The sequence below is a fragment of the Alosa pseudoharengus genome, unplaced genomic scaffold (genome assembly GCF_046254945.1).
Source record: "Alosa pseudoharengus isolate Yale_2024_CS ecotype anadromous, Long Island Sound unplaced genomic scaffold, YU_APseudo_1.1 YU_APseudo_1.1_scf_1, whole genome shotgun sequence".
Taxonomy (NCBI): Eukaryota; Metazoa; Chordata; class Actinopteri; order Clupeiformes; family Clupeidae; genus Alosa; species Alosa pseudoharengus.
The window spans coordinates 20293096-20313778 of NW_027468564.1; the positions used below are offsets into that span (position 1 = coordinate 20293096).

General features: G+C 40.4%; 2 protein-coding genes across 3 annotated transcripts in view; one reads left to right on the top strand and one right to left on the bottom strand.

The window, feature by feature from the left end:
* Positions 1–341, top strand: part of LOC143123089 (epoxide hydrolase 1-like) — a 6871-nt gene extending 6530 nt beyond the window's left edge. Inside the window, exon 9 of the mRNA XM_076284216.1 lies at positions 1–341. This exon is cut by the window's left edge and continues 509 nt beyond it. The gene's annotated coding sequence lies outside the window, so the exon portion shown is untranslated.
* Positions 342–883: 542 nt separating this feature from the next.
* LOC143122911 (NACHT, LRR and PYD domains-containing protein 3-like) lies at positions 884–18207 on the bottom strand. Of its 2 annotated transcripts, none has more exons than XM_076283925.1 (12): positions 18112–18207; positions 16984–17055; positions 16777–16881; positions 16248–16336; positions 6260–7991; positions 5772–5942; positions 5251–5421; positions 4874–5044; positions 3701–3871; positions 3235–3408; positions 2375–2415; positions 884–2259 (listed from the first exon to the last, which is right to left on the bottom strand). In XM_076283925.1, exons 3-12 carry the CDS (start codon positions 16839–16841, stop codon positions 1343–1345), a joined length of 3702 nt encoding a protein of 1233 aa, XP_076140040.1. In that variant the 5' UTR covers positions 16842–16881; positions 16984–17055; positions 18112–18207; the 3' UTR covers positions 884–1342. The 2 variants fall into 2 exon arrangements, with proteins under 2 accessions (XP_076140040.1, XP_076140032.1); XM_076283917.1 differs by having other exon boundaries at positions 6260–7994.
* Between the last annotated feature and the right edge of the window lie 2476 nt (positions 18208–20683).

Sequence of the window (20683 nt, forward strand, 5' to 3'; positions counted from 1 at the left end):
GGACCAGAAGGTGCCACACAGACAGACTCCTGAACATTCAGACTGAGTCTACAACACACACACACACACACACACACACACACACACACACACACAAAATAAGGTGTACCACTCAGAGTCCAGGTTTTCCCAGGTTTGCCACTGAATTACGTAGACAGAAACCCCCACCCCCAAAGGGTGGACTACAAAGTGAGCTTACTACTTTCTCCAGGTAACCCCGGGATAAACCGCTGATCTCTAAAGGGACACAGAACGACCATCTATTCTATCAATTGTTCTAAATGTGTTGTGTTCCTAAAGAGTGGTTCCTCCCGACGTTACCTAGATACGTGCCTAACCTCACTTGTCCTGTAGTACAGGGAGGTATTCCAAGTACGTGGTTTAGTGACAAACCTGGTAAGTATACTCAGAGTAAGTGGTAAACCTCCTAATAGAAGAGCTGTATGGCTTCATTCTCCTAACAAAACAATGCCATAGGGCTCTTGTCCTAGGAGACTTACCACTTTACTCTTAGTTATCTTACCCAGTTTTTCCACTAAACCCCATACTTGGAATACCCCCCCCCCCCCCTGATCCTGTGTGGCTGTGTACTGTATGTACACACTGGGTTCTCAAGTGCATTACTGTATTGCTGCAAGTGCCTTTTACTCATATTCCTACTTAATAGATTTGGACTTATGCTTTTACTCCCTACACTGCAACGCCTTAGTCATGTTGCTATTTTATTAATGTTGTCTTTGCATATTTGATTTTGTAGACTGTTTTTTGTTAAATGATGAATCAATATTGACTTGACAAAATACAAAGGCTACTATTATTTGTAAATATAAAGTACAACTGTGTTGTACATTCACAACTCATAATAAAACATTTTGAAATTACATAATTTTAAATAAATTCTTTATTTGTTGCAAATGCTAAATACAAGATACAAAATTACAACAGTACAATGTAAACATTTGTAGAAAGTTACAATGACTTTGTCCGTTTGTATGTGTCCTGTGTTATCATTGGTTGGTATTATGCTTTTGTCCCCTACACAGCAATGCTCCTTAAGGCACATCATTGTATTAACATTAATGTTATCTTTTAATATTTGATTTTGTAGAGAGAATGATGTTTGTTGATGAATCAATACTTACTTGAGAAAATTATTATATTATTTGTAAACTGGTTTACTGTGTCATCTCTATAGTGACAAGTCACACAAGTAATAATAAAATATATTCTGAAATTATTTTATTTCAAATCTTTTTTTTTTTGCAAATGCTAAATACATAATGAAACATCCCAACAGTACAATATAAATCACTGACAGTACAATATAATCATTTGTAGAAAGTTATAGTGGATTTGCCCGTGTGTATGACTGTGTGTATGGAGTTCCTGTCGGATAAGGAGGGGTTGCCCGTGTGTATGACTGTGTGTATGGAGTTCCTGTCGGATAAGGAGGGGTTGCCCGTGTGTATGACTGTGTGTATGGAGTTCCTGTTGGATAAGGAGTGTTTGACTGTGTGTATGGAGTTCCTGTTGGATATGGAGTGTTTGATTCTGTGTATGGAGTTCCTGTCGGATATGGAGCGTTTGACTGTGTGTATGGAGTTCCTGTTGGATAAGGAGGGCTTGTCCGTGTGTTTGTCTGTGTGTATGGAGTTCCTGTCGGATAAGGAGGCCTTGTCCGTGTGTATGACTCTGTGTATGGCGTTCCTGCTGCAAAAGGAGGGTCCTGTGTTATCTGCCACAGGGTTACAGTGGAGCCAACCAGTAGCCCAAACCCTGGATAGAGGGGCTCAGTGAATGGGGAGCGGAACGTGTGCAGGAGGGTGAGAGTGTCAGAGGAGGAGACGCTGTAGAAGGACAGAGTGCCGGCCGGCCAGTCCAGGTCCACTCTGACTCTTTTGGACTGGACGTAAGGGGTCGGGATGCCCGTGTGTTTGTCATTGTGCCAGGCTAAGTGAGTGTTCAAGTCGACCATCCAGGACTTGGCATTATTCCCCATCACAGTAGCACGGCCATCTCCCTTTCTGGATGCGCTTCTATACGACAGGCAGAGTGTGACCCCTCTGCCACTCCACTCCACCTCCCAGTAGCAGCGTCCAGACAGACCCTCTCGGCACAGAACCTGATACCAGTAGTCGAATCTCTCTGGGTGGTCAGGATAAGGTTGCTCCTCACTCACACAGGTCACCTTTCTGTTCCCCTCGGAGAGCAAGAGGTTTCTGTTTGCCGTGTTTGGGTCCAAGGTGAGATCACAAGGATCTGCAGATGAGAGGAGAGGGGGAAATAAACATACTCATCAGTATCTGAGGAGTGAAAGTGTCTATTGCATAGGTTAGTAAAACACATAATAAAACAAATAAAAATAAGTACTTACAGCCCTGCATATCTGGCCTCAATCTAATTTCAGGAAAGAAACTGTGGGATAAAAGGACACACACACACACACACACACACACACACACACAAATTAAACAAAGTCTCAAAAAAGGTACAGCAAGCATATTTGATGTATACGGAGTGAGGGAATAGCATTGGAATCTAAATACAATCTAGAAATCTCTATGGGCAAAACAACTATTTTTGGCTAATCAGTGGACTTCTCTGTACTTTGCAATTTGTTCAGTGTGTCAAATTGGTTCAAATTCTGCATATCGACTTTCTGTCTTTCATTTTATATAATTAAGACCTTAATTCTTCAAAACCATGCCACAGTTTGATTTAATATGGCTTTATTCTTTTTTGACCAAGAAATGTAATGTAATTTAATTTAATGTTTTATTTAGTTGTAATGTTTTCATTTCTATCAACACACTATTTTTGTGATTGTCATTTCAATTGTCATTGATAATTTGTCATAGTATGAATACATTTGTGCTGGACTGTAGTTTATCACATGCCATGTAAACATGCCGGCAAAAATGAACTAATGTACTTGTGTGTGATTGTAATACATACTAATGTACTTGTGTGTGATTGTAACACATACTAATGTACTTGTGTGTGATTGTAACACATACTAATGTACTTGTGTGTGATTGTAACACATACTAATGTACTTGTGTGTGATTGTAATACATACTAATGTACTTGTGTGTGATTGTAACACATACTAATGTACTTGTGTGTGATTGTAACGCATACTAATGTACTTGTGTGTGATTGTAACGCATACTAATGTACTTGTGTGTGATTGCAATACATACTAATGTACTTGTGTGTCATTGTAATACATACTAAAGTGTCTTTAGTGCACAGTGGTAGTCCTTCAGTCTGGCAGAGAGCAGCTTCAGTGTTGAGTCTCCCTGGTTATTGTACCGAATGTCCAGCTCTCTCAGATGCGAGGGGTTTGTGATCAGAGCCTCGCTCAGCAAACGGAAACCCTCGTCTGAGATCTGGCAGTCTTTGACACTGAAGGAAGAGAAATGAAGAGTTAAGGACCATGTTAAGGAGAACATCCATATATAAACTATAACAAAAATATATGAAGATCAACAGATTGACATGGGAGGCGCATTTAAGTAGAGAAACACTGAAAGAAGTTGCTACAGCCACTAGAATTGACCATATGACAATGCTTGAAACTGGAATATGACCATAATATGAAATGCAAAAACTTGAAAATTCAAGTTTTTTACTCGCCTGAAAACGTTTTAAGTGAATAAGTGAATCTATTAATGGTAAATGTATGTGTAACACTAACCTTAGTTTTTGCAGTTTACACTCCGGACTGCTGAGCCCCACGGAGAGGTGCTGAAGGCTAGAGTCTTTGAGGACGTTGTTGCTGAGGTCCAGCTCTGCCAGGGAGTTGACTGACCTCAACACCGACGCCACAGCTTCACACGACTTGGTCCTCAATTTGCAGTCAGAGAGCCTGCAACACACAATGAACAACATAAATACTGAATGCTGTGTATTGTGTAAATGTAAACACTTGATATAAAACACTGCCCCTTCCATCACTGTTTTTAAATCCAGCCTCAAAACCCACTACTCTCTGGCTTTCTCTGTCCTTTTAACACGCTATGCTTGATTTCAGTGTCCTGCTGTTCCTTGTTCATGTATAGATATATGTGTAAATTAATTTCATTTTGATCTTATTTTTCCTTTCTTTTTCTTTCATTTTTCTTTCTGTTTTGATTGTGATCTGAACAGCACTTTGGACAGCATAAGCTGTGTATAAATGTGCTTTATAAGTAAGGGATAACGGCCGCCGAGGTGTCCTGTTATACGGAATTAATGGACGAGGGCGAGGGGCAAAGTTGCCTCCGCCCAAGTCCATTAATTCCGTATAACTGGACACACCTCGAAGGCCGTTATCCCGCTTATCACCCGGTTGCCACTGTAAACACGCGGTTCTGTTTAAAAAGAAGCTCACTAGTTCAGCTTGTTGTACAACTTTAGCATGGACAGTTAGCTTGTTTACAGTTGATTCCATTGTTGGGAAGCCTGCAACCAAAAGATTCTGGAGCGCTGCAACCGTCGTCCTACTATGGTTGTTATAGTTACCATTCATAAGCATTGATATGGAACGGTGTCCTGTTATTCAGAATTAAAGGCCACCCGCCAGCCAATCAGAAAAGAGTATTTCTTCTCTCCGGGTGATAAATTAATTTAACGTACATATATCAGCAGATCACAAAACCATATACGACACTAGCATGAGTTGCACAGCAAAAGGTCACTTGTGATATGACTCTGCCTCTGGTGAAACAAGCTGGACAAGCAACTTGCAGAAGTCAGACAAAGCAGGAACCTTCATCACTTTGTGAACAGGATAATAATAGTAGGCAGAGTAACTAATAACACTAACAAACAACTGCTAAAGTTCACCTAGAAATGTGCTCACTATACTCAGAGTTTGGTAATAATGTACCTCAATATCCTCAGGTTGCAGTTGTCATGACACAGTCCCGCAGACAGATCCTGGACTCCACTGTCCTTGATTTTATTGCTGCTCAGGTCCAGTTGTTTGAGGGAGTTGGTCGACTGCAGGACTGCAGCCACGGCTGCACAGGACACATCACTGAGGTCACAGTCTGCAAGTCTGCAACACAGTGAGGACATGAATAAAAGACTAAACATTTTTTAATAATGCAGGGTTCCTGACTGTCCTATCGAAAAAGAAACTAACGTTGCGCAAACTGATAACACTACAATACTGGTATTAGTTTAATGAATAGTATTGCCGTAAAATTTCACTTTAAGTTTCATCAGGACCCTTAAGGTAGCATAATAAGGTCCATTGCCAACCTCAATATCTCCAGGTTGCAGTTGGCATGACAGAGTCCTTCAGACAGATGCTGGACTCCACTGTCCTTGATTTTATTGCTGCTCAGGTCCAGTTGTTTGAGGCAGTTTTGCGACTGCAGAACTGCAGCCACGGCTGCACAGGACGCATCACTGAGCTCACAGTCTACGAGTCTGCAACACAGTGAACATGAAAACACAGGCGAGACCGTTGAATTTGTTAAGGGGACCTCCTTTCCATGAAAGTACCAAATGTGGCTCAAAATGTTTAGGCAGTAAATTGTAAGCAAAACCACGTCCAGTCTCTCACTTGTACACATTGTATTACAAACACTGGCCATATAGTGCTGACTGCACAGAACATACCTTTGCAGCAGCATAAAGACTGAATTCTCAATATACTGCAGTAAGTGATCATCATCATCTATATGGCCATTGCTGTTGGCCATGGCAGTTACTGTAGCATGCTAGCAAGCTATCAAGCTTTGATTCCACTATGTGTCTAATACTGAGGCATAGCTCACCTTAGCGTCTGCAGTCTGCAGTTGAAGGTGCGTAGTCCTGCAGAGAGACACTGAACTCCAGAATCACGGAAGGGGTTGCTGCTCAAGTTCAGTTCGACCAGGAGGTTTGGGGACTGCAGAACTGAGGCCACAGCCTTGCAAAGCGTATCACTGAGATTACAGCCAGTCAGTCTGTGAGAGAAAATAACACGACACTTGTATTATCTGTTGAATTAAACTATTGAGTACTTTTATTTGAGGCACATTTGTTAAGTTATATAGTATCTAGTTTGAAGACCATCTATACCAAGCACAGCAGCTACATACTATTTATAAATACAAAAGATACAAAGCACTCATTATTGTCCATAAATATCATTGTAGCTGCTTTGCAAGCACATCGCCAACATTCAAGAAATAAGTATGACAAGAGCAATGTATGATATGATGATGGGGTGTGTCAGTTGCAATTTTTTCATGCAGAATTTCATTCTCAATCAGAAACTCACCGTGCATTTCTGTAAATCCTCATAGCAGGGAGGAGTCTCCTGCGACCTTCATCTGAAGTGTTGTATTTCTTCAGGTCAAATCCATCGGGCACTCCATCGGACGTCAGGAGAGCAGTGGCCAAGGCCGAGCAATGAGCAGGGGACAACTTGAACCCATTCGGTGACTTCAGGAGCTCTTGAATCTCTTCATCCAATGAATGATCCTTCATTTCAAATAAGCAGTGGAAAAGATTAATGTATTTTTCAGGAGCGATGTCTTCTTTGTCCAGATCTTTTATATACTGACAAATTTTCATTATGCCCGGAGAGCTGTTCATCGGGTGGGCGAGAATACATTGGTCTTGCAGTAGCCTCTGATTGGACTCCAAAGTGATGCCTAACAGGAAGTGCAGGAAAAGGTCCAGGTGTCCACTGCTGCTGTCCAACGCCTTCTTCACCGCATCCTCCAGGAACTCAGCCAGTGGCGCATGGGTCTTCTCAAGAAAAACCTCCAGGGTACTGCAGTTGTCATTCAGAGACTTGTAATAGTTGAACACATGAAGGGCAGCAAGGAACTCCTGGACACTCGAATGTGAGAAGTAGTAGATCTTCCTCTCATTAAAGGCCAATTCTTTGATGATTCCTGGGTAAAATAAGCATTTTTTGATGTCAGTATTGTATTCTCTGAAGTCTTCTTCGTACAGCGCCATGTTCCCTTGTTCCAGATGCTTAAAGGCCAGTTCCGCCAGTGTCAGTAGGCTATCCATCCGGGCCACCGGTTTCTCTGCTTCACACTCAGCTTGATGCATGTGATTTGTTTGGATGAGCAAGAACTGTATGAACATCTCAGTCAGTGTTTTGGGGATTTCCTGGGTGTTGTCCTTTTCCATCATCTGCTGAAGTGCAGTGGCTGCGATACAACAGAAAGCTGGAATGTGGCACATGATGTGGAGACTCCTGGATGCCTTAATGTGTGAGATGATTCTTTTGGCCTGACTCTCATCACAGATTCTATTCCTGAAGTACTCTTCCTTTTGTGGGTCACTGAATCCTCGTAGTTCTGTTACCTGTTTGATATACTGAGCAGGAATTTGACTGGCGGCTGCTGGTCGTGAGGTTATCCAGATAAGTGCAGAGGGAAGCAGAGTGCCTTGAATGAGGCTCGTTATCAGAACATCCACTGATGATGTTTGTTTTACATCAGACAAATTACTGTTCTGTTCCAAATCCAGAGTCAACTGACTCTCATCCAAACCATCAAAGATTAACACAACCTGACAGTCTTTGTATCCTTCACCATCATTCAGCTCATTCAGCTCAGGGTGGAATTCAAGCAGGAGTCTGTGAAGACTATGCGAATCACCCCTGACCAAATTCAGCTCACGGAAAGAAAGGGGAAATATAAAATCTACATCCTGATTGGCTACCCCATCTGTCCAGTCAAGAATAAACTTCTGCACTGAGACTGTTTTTCCAATGCCAGCAACACCTTTGGTCATCACAGTTCTGATGTGCCTCTCCTGTCCAGGTAAGGGCTTGAAGATGTCATTGCAGCTGATGGATGTGTCTTCTGTGATCTCCCATCTGGGTAATGACTGTACCTGCCAAACCTCATGTTGCTCATATACCCCGTAATTTCCTCCATCTGTGATGTAATGCTCCTTTTGGACAATGGCAGCATCAGCTAGGTTGTCCAACCTGCTCTTTAGCCTGGCCTTATGAAGCTGCTTAACCCTCATCAGGACCTCATCATCTGCTGGGTAAAATACCAGAAATGTCATAACAATCTGGTTACAATTTTAATCAGTTGTCAAGGTTCAAAGCAATCAAATTTGCTATAGGGTCATTCTATTCATTCCTCATTCTGTCATTCTGTGACAAATCAGATAAGGTTGTTGCTGTACCATCTCAGATTTTATTCAAACCTTGTCTAGATCAAGAAAGGGTCCCAAAACCAAGGCTTGTCAAATATTTCTGTTTAAATCCTGTCAAATATTATTTTCAACCCTTGAAATTACTTACAGTTTTACAGCTTGAAAAACACATTATCTGGGTAGCAATCTTTGGGCATTAATATTTTGAAAAGTACTATTCATGGCCAGCCCAAACTTTGTATGCTGGAAGACATGTTTATAATATGACTGAACCATTAAAGGTTTGCACGCCATGCTTATTGACTTTCTACAAGGCCCTAGATTTGGAAGAAAAGTACAAAAATAGTGATATATTATAACATTTTTTTTGTATGCATTTGGTATCAATCATTATTTTTCTTTTTTATGCCAACATTTGAGCTCTCCACAAATAATGGGCTTGAAGATTTTAAGTATTAAAACACAGGAAGGTTGTAATTTTCAGTCATATTCAGACAAATAAAATGGTATGTGGGTTAGCTAGTAGGCACATGAAAATCTATGTGGTAATAGCTCAGTGTATAGGCATTTAGTGTGCAAAGTGCCAATGTTGTACCATAGATAAATAAATAGAGTCAAAACAATACAATGTAACTAAGTAAGTGTATTTTTCTAGGAAGTAAACAATATACTCTTTGTCATGTTTGTCAGTCTCAGGGATTAAAGTGAAAAAAAAAAGTTGTTTGACTGAACTTTTTTCAGGCCATAAGTCATACGTTGTTCATATCTACCTATAGAGATAGCACCCCTTTTGCGGTCGCGACCTATTGGTTTTTAATGTAGCCTACAAAAAGATGCTAACAGCAAAGTAAAGGGAGTATTCGCCTTATTCACACGGCGGCCATTGTTTAAACCAAAACGAGGCTACAGGGTACACTTACTATATCATTAATGCCACCTACAGGTGAATGCATAGAACATAACAATCCTATGGTTTGTGTACCCTGTAGCCTCGTTTTAGCCGCCAATGGCCGCCATGTGAATAAGGCGAATTGAGAGTGTTCTTGATTGAGATTGAGTTTTCCTGATGAACAAAACAATATTTCAGTACCATCCCTGACCATTGCTGATTAGCCATTGCTGTTCTTTTCTACTGCAATATTGTAGAAAGGCTTTAACTTACACTCTTATTTAATTACTTCAGGCCAAAAGTATTTAAAGGGGAACTTGGCAACTATTTCAACGTAATAAACCTGTTTAGAAATCATTTGGATGGTTAAATGACCTGTTCCGGTGAAAATGGTGACTTTTCCCGCTGCCCATAGCGTCCCCAGGCGGAAAACCAACCTTGCAACATTGAGACTACCGTCCCGGAAAGAGAAGTGAGAAACAAGAAACTCGGTTTAAATCGTGTTTCTTACCTTGTAACATCCACATTGTCTGCCGAACTTATGCTAACCGTTTTGCTAGCTTGTAAACAAATCCATGTGCTTTATCTTTACCTTTTTCCACAGTTTGAAATAGCATAATGCACAATTTCTCCAGCAGAGGGGGAAATCCTGCCAAGTTTCCCTTTAAAAGGGAGATTTTTTTTTCTTGTTAATATGCAATTCAACACCAAGTAAAATCTATAAAATCAAGTTTGCAAGACTTCCCATTTCCTCATCAAAGTAACGAATCAGAACATTCTAGATATTGTTCCTATTTCCATTTGTTGCCTCATCCGCATTTAATGAAAACATGGTAATTTTGAGTTTTACAGACAACTCAGTTTTCCAATGAGCAGCAATACTGTGTGTGCTCATGCAGGAGGTCTGCGCATTTGATAACGACAAAGAGGGCGCTTTTGTCTTCAGCAACAGATTGTATAAGGTTGACAAGAGGTTGCGATATGGTGAGAGACAGGTCGTGTTGCGGTATGACAGAACATGCGTAGCCTACTTTCTGAGCGCAAAAACGGTCAGGCATAGATAAACGTAGCCTACCTCTGTCGTGGTGGCTAGTTGCACCAGGTAGGGAAGATGTCCTTAAGTGCACGAACGTTAACCTTATGGCGATCTTTTGATTGGTGGCATGCTAAAACGTTTTCTTGCAGCAAAGCGCGAAAAAGCAAACCCCTGGCACTTTAATTTCTTTACACCATGGCTTGTTAGTTCTCCCCCGTTTCCAACAGCCGCCCATCTCCATTTATTTTTTAACTTTTGACACCTGTGCCTTCCTTTAGCAACGCATCCATGACAGCTAGTGGCCTTGCCAAATAGACGCACACAAATCATGACGCTAATATGCAAGGTTCTGGTAGGCCTACTGGTTATGGTTTTGTGCTATAAATTAATAATAGCAAAGTTTTAAGTTGACTAATTTAATGTCAACATACACTCACAACCGACTGTCGTTAAAAGTGAGGCCTAAGCAAAATAGGCTACAAGGCTGTCTGTGCGTCACAAACACGACTGACACCCTTACTCAACAGTTCGCGATGATGACTGAATATTATTATTATTTTATGTTAACACGCTCAGTCAAAACCTTCCGTCGCAAATTGTGAAAAACATTGTTGTACATGTCATAACAGACGGGATAATAAATTGCATTGGCTACATTTCGTCGCTTTACACATAATGTTAGTTGCATTGATTAAAAACTGTAACAATAATAGTACATCGGGTGGCATAGCAGGCTATCTGTTCAAGTCATAGGTGACACTCAAAATGAATGACCTCCCCTGACAAGAGTTCGCGATAGTAAGAAATTGTCTACATTGATGCACGGAAAGAACACAGCCTAAGCTTCTTCTCCGAATTCGCACATAGAGCTCACAATATCATATCCAAAAAAGTTGAACCGATTGGCCAACCTCATCAGCTGTCTCGATTGTGTCACTATAATCCAACTTTTAGACCGTCCTCCAGACGTGTTCTTTTTTTTAAGCAAACGCCCCAGGCCAATGAGACAAGCGTGTAGCTACAACATAAACAAAGCGAAACTCATGGCTGACGTATCTTCTTGAGCAGTCACTGATTGAGACACAGAAAGTTATCAAGAACACTATTAGGTCTTTAAACATTTACCATCACACACATTAATTCATCGGACCTAATATTTGTAGTTGCCTTAAAAAAGGAAAAGAAAAGGTGATACATGCATATAGTTACTGGAAGTAAGAAATGCAGTGAAATTAAGTCTGGTGTCAGCCTATTTGTGCATTTATGGGGGGGGGGGGGGGGGTAAAAAGCGCAATAGAAGAGGGGTTTAGTAGATTAAGTGGCAAGGGCTGCATAAGAAAGGTGGGGGAGGATTGGGATTTTGGGGGCACCAACAAGGAGCACCCAAGAGCAACAGGGGCAAGGAAAAACTCCCTTACCAAGGAAGAAACCTTGGACATATCCACGGCTCAAGGGGCTAACCCAATTGCCAGGGGTCTTGGTGTGTGTGTTGGGGGGATGACAAGGGAGATGGGATAGTGTGGGATAGTGTGTGTATGTGGGGAGAGGGCAGTGTGCAATATGTGTGTTGGAGAAGCTTCCTCATGAGACAATGTGCTGTGTATTGGGGGGGGGGGGCAGTGTGCTGTAAGTATGTTGGGGATGTGTGTTGGAGAAGCTTCCTGATGAAATAATGTGCTGTGTATGTAGGGGAGAGGGGGGGGCAGTGTACTGCAAGTATGATGTATGTGAGTGATGACAGTGAAGATGTGTGTGTGGGCGGGAGGGGAGTGGAGCAGTGACTGTGTGTGTGTGTGTGTGTAGTGTGTGTGTGGGTAGGTGGGGGCAGTATGCTGTAAGTATGTAAAGGATGTTGGTTGGAGAAGATCCTGAAGACAATGTGCTGTGTATGTAGGGAGGGGGGGGGGCAGTGTGCAGCAAGTATGTAGAGGAGGCTTACTGTAGCAAGCAGTGTGCTGTATGTATGTGAGGTGATGACAGTGATGATGTAAGTGTGTGTGTTTTTTGTGTGTGTGTGTTGGGGATGGGGTTGGGGGGGGGGGGGGCAGAAAGGCTAGGCAATCAAGGACATGGGTAGATAGATGGAGGAGAAATCAAAAATAATAAATAAAAAGTTCTATGGAGAAAGCTGCAAAAGTTGGAGAAAGTTAGATATTTGTGTGTGTGTGTGTGTGTGTGTGTTTTTTGACGTGTGATGAAATAATAAAATAAATAAAAGGTCTGTAGCATAGGGAGATGGATGTAAAAGTGCTAAAAGTCATGTAGGCGTGTGTGTGTGTGTGTGTGTGTGTGTGTGGGGGGGGGTCATGAGTGCTGAGGAGTGAATGTCCCTATGTTAAATTCCCATAGAGGCAGGCAGATTTTTATTTTTAAAGGCCAGTTACTTCATGGATCCAGGATACTATGCATCCAGATAAAGTTCCCTTAGCCTTTGGAATTAAAATAGCCCCACATTATCACATACTAAGGGTGTCACGATTTCGATTTTATTTCGAAATCGATCGAAATTACATCTCAATCTCGAACTTCGAACTTAAAAGTAGAATCGACGATGCAGCCCAATGTCACGTCCAGCATGTATGCCAAGACGCACAAACACACATGCACGTGCTGAACTGCAGCGTCAACACTCCTCTAATTTTAGGCTGCAGCCAGTTAAAAAATATAGGCCTACACATCAACCTACCGAAATCAAAGCCCCTCTTGCTACTTTGAAATCACCGGTGTGGAAGTATTCGTTCATTCACGTCAATTAAAACTAACTTAGCCTACTCAACTTAGCAAGTGAAAAGATAATCTAATTACACTACAGTCCAAAGTTACTTTAAGGCTTAAAATGCACATTTACATATTCCATGAACACTAACCTTGGGTCTCTTCTTCGGAGTGTGCTGAAACAATCAAATTAACATTCTGTGTTGTTTCATTTCAATATGTTCACGTCTCTTTTTTAGCCTAATGTTATTCTGTTTACATTACAACCTCGCGGTTGGAACGGTTTTAAAGCGGTTTCAAAATAAAAGCCCCCCGAAAAAGAAAAGGAAAAGACCAAAAAGAGTAAATAACATATAAGGAATGCATTAATAGTAATATTTGAAAAAGATTGAAAATCGAATCGAATCGTGACTTTAAAATCGAAAATTACATCGAATCGAGGATTTGGAGAATCGTGACACCCCTATCACATACCCTTCACCATACCTAGAGACTGGTATGGTTTTATTTCAGTTAGCCTAATAGTTGGTTTGATTTGCATTGAGAGATGATCTTATGAAAAGTACCCCATGCCAATGGTGAAAATATGTAAGAAAAAGATGGAATGGAACAAAAATATTTTACAGGTATAAGTTCTGGGACCTAAACATTACATAGACAAACGTTGAGCAAAATTTGAGATGGTGCAGCAAACATTTTCCGAGATTGTGTCTGATTGACACAGAATGACCCTCCTGCATGCATGCAAGGAGTGTGTATGACTACACACAGGTTGGAAAAGGTTGGGAAATTGCACATTTGACCAAAGCAGTGAACTCCAAACATAAATTAAAAAGTACCACAAATAACGAGTGCCCACGGGGACCCAGGTTCGAAGCCGACCTGCGGTCATTTCCCGATTCCCACCCCATCTCTCTCTCCCACTTACTTCCTGTCACTCTTCACTGTCCTGTCCAAATAAAGGCAAAAAGCCCCACCCCCCCAAAAAAAAAAAATATAAATAAAAGAAAAAAGAAAACCACCACTATGGTGAATACTATGGCTGGATTGATTTGTTTAGATCCAGTGAAATTGCTGCCTTGAAAATGCTACGTAGCACCTTATCATGGTCAATGCATCACATGGTCAGTCCATACCGGACCTTTGTAATCACTTCACATGCTCTTTCATTTTTTCAAGTATGTGAGCAAGTGTGTTTGTTGTGTTATGGTTGTACACTATAAACTATAAAATGCTATAAAATGCTGGGTTATTTTTTCAACCCAAACGCTGTGTTGAGGCTGTTGGGTTGTTTCTACTCATATTGGGTCATTTCTGTAACCCAGCATGCTGGGTTGATAGTTTATGACTGATGGGTTGATAGTTTAGGGCTGTGCCCCCTCCTCTCCCCCACCTGACGTGGAGTACACTACCCAGCACCAGGGTGACTTCAACACAGCTGCATAGTTATTTGAAGGTCGAGAAAAAAAATCGTCAGGCATATTCTTTCAACCGTCCAGTCCAGCAGCTGTCAACATGCAATGGAAATCAGGTGATTTCGGAAGGTATGTATCTGCTTTAATTTATTTTTATCCAGTCGGATTTTAAAAGTCCACCCAGAGACATACCCTTCGTGATATCAAGGAATATTCTGCCTGCCAATTTCGTTCAGCCTCAAACAGGTTAACAATTGTGTCATTCATTCCAGCTAATATTAGCTACTGTTAATGTTAAATCTACACAAAAACAGACTCATAAAAACATAGTTCTGTAGTCACTGGGTATGAACTGCTGAACAGAAACAAAACTAACTTTTACAACGAACTACAATTAGCATACCAGCAGCTGGTAGGTAACGTTAGCAGACTTGGTAACTTTATGCTAATTAAATATGCTTCGTGGCTAACGTTTGTCAACTAATGTTAGCCAACACAGTCGAAGTAGTCTCTTCACAACACACGTAACTTACGGTAATAATCATGCCAAACAACATCTTATTAAATCATTCAGGGTAGCCTCATATTATAGCCATGTAACTTACTGGGTGGTTGTTGGTGGTAACATTAACTTGGATTCACTAACTGAATAATAACATTGTCTCTTGTCTTGTCTCGTCATCTCACTCCTGATCTGTGCCTTGCCGTGGCAAGTGAGCTTTTGAACTAAACAGGTCTTGTCTACTTGTGTTTGTGTGTCATCTGAATAATATATATGTGCCCCATACATGGAATCAGAGTGCCTACTGTATGTAGAAAATGGAAAATCTCTACAGCAAAAGGCCAGCCTACCGCTACATGCATTTGGTTTGTTTCTGCCATTTATTAGTAATGATTTACACAGTTTGTTTACTACTTACTATTTACCTGAGCATTCAGTATTGTGCAATATAGCATACAGAAGGTGAGGGACATTTTGGGGGGAAAGAAGTGGTGCATTTTATCATTCAAACATGCGACTTTTCATGAAAATTCTATAATCCAAGATGGCCGCCACCATATGACGTCATAATATGCAAATTAGATATAAACATTTAATCTCTACATAAACTTTGGGTCATCCTTAATATTTCTCTAATTTACAGAAAGTCTCTATCTCTTATCACTTTTAAGATATAGCCTTTTGAAATAAAGATTCAAAATCAAATGTTTCGAAAAAAAACCTCTGGCGCCTAAAGGATTAACAGTAGCTAGCTAAAGTTAGCACTGCTGAACTTATGTTTCTCAGCCTAATGTTAGGCTAATGGTAATGTTAGTGTTATCCAGCTCATCTGGCATGAACACACTTTTTGTCTCCTGGTGAATTTTTAATGTCTGTCAACATCATTCACTGGTAATGGATCATGAAAGTCTTGATATAAAGTTCTGTAAAAGTGATTAAAATGCACTTTTTCTTTTATTGACAGGGCTGACACCAAAACGGACTTTGGAATCTGCCTGCCTTCATGGAAGTATCACATGCATTTTAGACTAGGCTATCTATTTAAAAATAAAGAAAACTATCAAATAAATAATTATGTTGAACTGTTTTATTTCATTGCATGGCTTTTGATGGCCATTTCTAATATAGACTGTCTATATCAGGCCTTGAGCTGAACATAAGGTGTGACTTTCATGTAAGTAAATACAAACTTTGAGTTATTAAAAGTTTGTACAAGCAGAGTATTTTAAAAATCAACCAGTAGATTTTTTGGGATTTGGTTACATAACCCAAACATTACGTAACTTTAACTAAACAGTTGTGTCAAAATAACTTAACACATTGGTTAAATTTCAACCCAGTTGTTGGGTTAAATTTAGTAACCCAATGCTGTGTTGGACCCCATTTTACTCAGCGGCTGGGTTGAAAACAACCCAGTTTGGGTTTCCAACCCTTCATTTTTTAGAGTGTATAAGCTACTGGAGGCCTAATATTTCCCTCAGGATTAATAAATTATCTATCTATCTATCTATCTATCTAGTTAGTTGTGTTAAAAGTGAAAGGTAGAAGACTGTTTAGGTGTATAGGTTGAGTACTCACATGCTTGTCCACAGGTGGTGATGCCATTTGCTTTTTGCTCAGTCATTGCACATACAGATTGATCTTCTGTCTGATCAACCCTCAGCTCACTACAAACATAAGTAAACTCTTTAAGTGCAAATAGGAATTTGCTTCTATAACAAAATCAATACACATAAATAAGTAAAACAAACATTTACATTACATTAATTCATTTAGCAGATACAGTTGCCAAAGTGACTTACATATGTCAACCCCAAGTTGCTCTGGGGACAACATAATATAGTTCAGTGCCTTGTTCAAGGGCACAGCGTTGGAAGCCAGGAATTGAACCCACAACTTTCAGGCTACTGCATGCTACCCCAGCTCCTTAACCACTACACTACCACCACTCGTTAAAAAAAAAACATGGTTGTGTGGTGTGGGAGTTAATCCTATAGTGCTAAAATGTATGCCAACTTCTGAACTGTAGCTTGTTATTCTTCGTTCTGTGAGTCACTTTGGATAAAAGTGTATGCGCAATGAATAAATGTAAATGTAAATAACTTACTTGTATTGTGTTTTTCCAACACTACATATGGCAGGAACAGGCATGTTTTCTCCCTGTGTTGGCATGCCGTTGAACACTGTTGATAGCGCTCTATATACTTCTGGTCTATAAAAACATGGAAGTACTGAGTTTGCTTTGTGCCAAGTTTGCAGTAATAATTTTCAGAGACCGTCATGTCATTGAGTTTTATAACATTAAATCACATACCTTCAACGATAAAACATGATTCATCTGTGCTGTGCTGTCCCCATTCAGGATCATGTGCAAATGAAGCTGGACCTTTGGAAAAATATTAATTTTAGTTACTTACAGAACACACACATAAAGACAACACTGTCAAGTCCCTTTGTGAGTTCATTAGAAGAACAGTGAATTGTTCATTTGTTAGAGGTGTATTAAAACAAAGTATATAATCTACCAGGTAAAGCAGCTGAGCAGAGATTTTTTTTTTATTTTTTTTATTAAGATTAAGTATACTTACTTACACAGTAGCCTAACAAAGTTTGAGAAAAATCACAATATATAGAGATTTTTTGTAAACTAGGGTTCAGGCTACTAAACCAGTCAAACTTAATGTGTGGCTGGCTTCTCTGAGGAGAAATTGCTCTGTGAAAAGGACACTCTCACTACTAACTACAACGATCTGCCGGTAGGCCTACCCCTTTTCAACAAGAAGGCAGATCTAGGCAACTTTGCTGTGTGTGTGTGAGAGGATTTATAGGCCTCAAATCCTGTCCACACACAGCAAAGTTGCCTGGATCTATGATGAATATTCATCAAAACTGCTCTCAAGCTTCCACTGAACTTTGACCTTAAGTGAACAAACTCACAGACAGTAGCCACCAATAACTTAAAAAACAGAATAGTCCTCAAACTTTATTTAGTTTGAATGTCGACACTAACAATATATGACACAACATTAACCATTCAAGCCTACTAAATAAAACCATTCGGCCGAACGAATTGAAAACACGGATCAGATCAAGACAAGTGTTCAACGTTGACGCTACTCAAAAACCATGCACTCACGCGGCATTCCCGTTCCCGATCGTATTTCAAGCGAGACTAACTTTCGTTGTAGGCTACAATCTACGGATAGGCATATGAATCACAATATCACTGGAACGGACTTTAACCACTCCGTAAGAAGCTAGCAAGAGATTATAAGCGAGAAACCGCAAACTGGAAAGGCTATGCCGCCATTTCGTAGGCTACTCGCTTGTTCACAAACTTCGGACACGTTTAACCTGAGCCTGATAAGTTAAGCCATCAGTTAGATTTGATATGGTGCTACAACTAAAGTCATATTGCTCTTATCGATTATGAGATACTCACCTTGAATCACGATTAGCCTACTGCCCAGTAAAAGCTTACAACAGATAATGTTGATACGGCTCCGCCATCGACATTGTCTTTTCGATAGACTACACTTTCGCTTTCAATGCCACGTGGTACCGCCCACCTTCTGCGAGGGTTTACTGCCCGGAAGTAAATTTCCCATTCATTTCTCCCATCGACGTCTTAAAAAATCCATAAGGAGTTGTCAGCTATGACGTAACTTATGTGAAATAACATTTCATTTCGAGCTAATCAGTTTTCATCGGATGGTCAGGCATTGCTCCTCATTAGCCTCCCTCAGCAGCCATGTTGTTCGAAGGACTATTAACAGGCCCATTCCAGATAAACTGCGGCTGACTTATGCTACAATCTTAAAACGAATCATTCGGAATGTGTTGTCCCTATCTGGACACATAAAAACAACGGAAGTTGTGTTGTTTTCAACACATTCGTTTTAAAAGTGTAGGCCACGTCAACGTGAACTGCAAGTATTGGCCAATGGCCTAGAGCATGGGTTCCCAAAGTGGGGGTCGGGACCCCTCGGGGGGTCGCGGGACGCCGAGGGGTGGGTCGCGAAATGATTTCCATAAATCAAATAAATTTGGAAAAAATAAAAGAGCTGTCATGTGACCGCACTTTAATTCCAAGACGCTTGCTGAGTTCTGGATTTCAGTCGAGAGGGAATATCCACAGCTATCCAAGGCCGCGATTGACATACTGACGCCGTTTGGCTCCACATACCTGTGCGAAAAGACTTTCTCTGCACTGACATATATTAAAAACAAATACAGATCGCGTCTAAATGTGGAGGATGATCTCCCAGTGGCCGTCTCCACAATTAAACCAAGACTTGCTGTGTTCCGGGCATAGCACGCATCCATCTCATTAGATGAGATTAACGCTGAAACATAGTTGTCAAAATGTAAATTTGCGCAGCAACAATGTACATATGTTTACAACAGTTTGTGGATATTACCCTGACTGAGATATTCTTCTGTTAAAATGGAAATTAAAGTAATGTTTCAAAGTTAAGTTTGCACGACAGCAGTAATGTGCACTTATGTTACATGGATATTATTTTTTGACTAAGGTATTATGCTTTTATCATATAGTAAATTTCTATATGTAAAATCATAACAGGCTGCTCTGTTCTTTTGTGTTGTCGTTAAGCCCGTGTTTGGATAAGCCTAGTGCGTATGGCCGGTGCGCACATTTTATTTTATTTTTTGAGTCACATCCAGGGATAGTGGGGGTCGCCAGTCTCTGGCACTGTTATTTTGGGGGTTACGGGTTGAAAAGTTTGGGAACCCCTGGCCTAGAGCAAGAACAGACGGCGCTTGTCCCGAACAGATCAGCTGCAGTCTACCTGACGTGACTCGCGGGACATATCGCGGAATTTTGTGTGCAATACAATACAATACAGTGACCATGATAACTGACTAAATAAATTTCTATGATGTAGTTTAAATAATAAACCAGTGACATAGCCTAGTACAGGCCTGCATATATTCAGTAGACTGGGGTTTTCTCAAACTTCTCAACTGCATATTGCCTCTCTCCTCGGAAACTCCTTTAAGTCTCTAATCCAGTTAAATATCTTGCCACTGATACCCATTCTATTCAGCTTAATTAACAGTCCTTCCTTCCATAGCAGAACCATGCAGAATGCTTCCAGCACAAAGATAATCTTCCTTGCTCCCAAACCTTATTATAAAGACTTAAAATGACCATTTTAGCCACATCATTGACTTCATTAATCATTTTATAACATACACCATCTTTCCCTGGTGAAGTATTCCTAACCCCATTTAACGCTCTCCTATACTCAAATAACATAAATTCCTATCTAGTACACTCTCGTTTACCTGTTTTTCCAGTAGCCCTTTACTCTCATTCATTATTTTAACTCTCCAAGACAATTCCTCATCATTTAAGTTCTTTGAACTATGAACCTTAACAAAATGTTTCGCAAGCATCTCTGCTTTCTCTTGATTAGTTACTGCCTCTTTATCATTATTTTTAATCACAGGTAGAGAAAACTCCCTTCTAATGCCTCCAGTCTTTTTATTCATGCTCCAACCTTCACACACTTTGACTTCTGCCCCTATTTTACAACAAAAGGCACGCCAATATTTCCTTTTAGCTTCTCTTATGACTCTTTTAACCTTTGAGTTGGTATAGGAATGATTTGATTTGACAATTTTGAAAGCTTTATTTCTGGCTTTAATTGCTTCCGTACATTCATCTGACCACCAAGGTACCATTCTCATTTTCCTCATCCCAGAAGATTTGCCAAGAACCTCCTCGCATAAAATATTTGTAATTGTTGAGTTTACTCATCCACATCATTACTCATATCTGACATTATTCCCATTAGCCTGTCACTTGCCTTCATGCTATACAACCCAGTTTGCTTGGTAACACTTTATTTTAATGTGTCGCTGTTGTGTACCTACCTAATTAGGTACAGTAGTACAACCTGTGTAACAACATGTACTATCAGGTATCATTGTACTTGCTGTTCCAAGACATCGAAGACACAACATACATGTCATATGTACATGTAAGT

What these genes read in the sequence shown, in the direction of transcription:
- LOC143122911 (XM_076283917.1), bottom strand. Translation starts at nt 16,841, where the DNA reads ATGCCAACACAGGGAGAAAACATGCCTGTTCCTGCCATATGTAGTGTT. An exon ending in GTTGGAAAAACACAATACAA is followed by an intron (nt 16,337 to 16,776) that starts GTAAGTTATTTA and finishes TTATGTTTGTAG; the next exon opens with TGAGCTGAGGGTTGATCAGA. An exon ending in TGCAACCTGAGGATATTGAG is followed by an intron (nt 3,872 to 4,873) that starts GTACATTATTAC and finishes TGTGTGTTGCAG; the next exon opens with GCTCTCTGACTGCAAATTGA.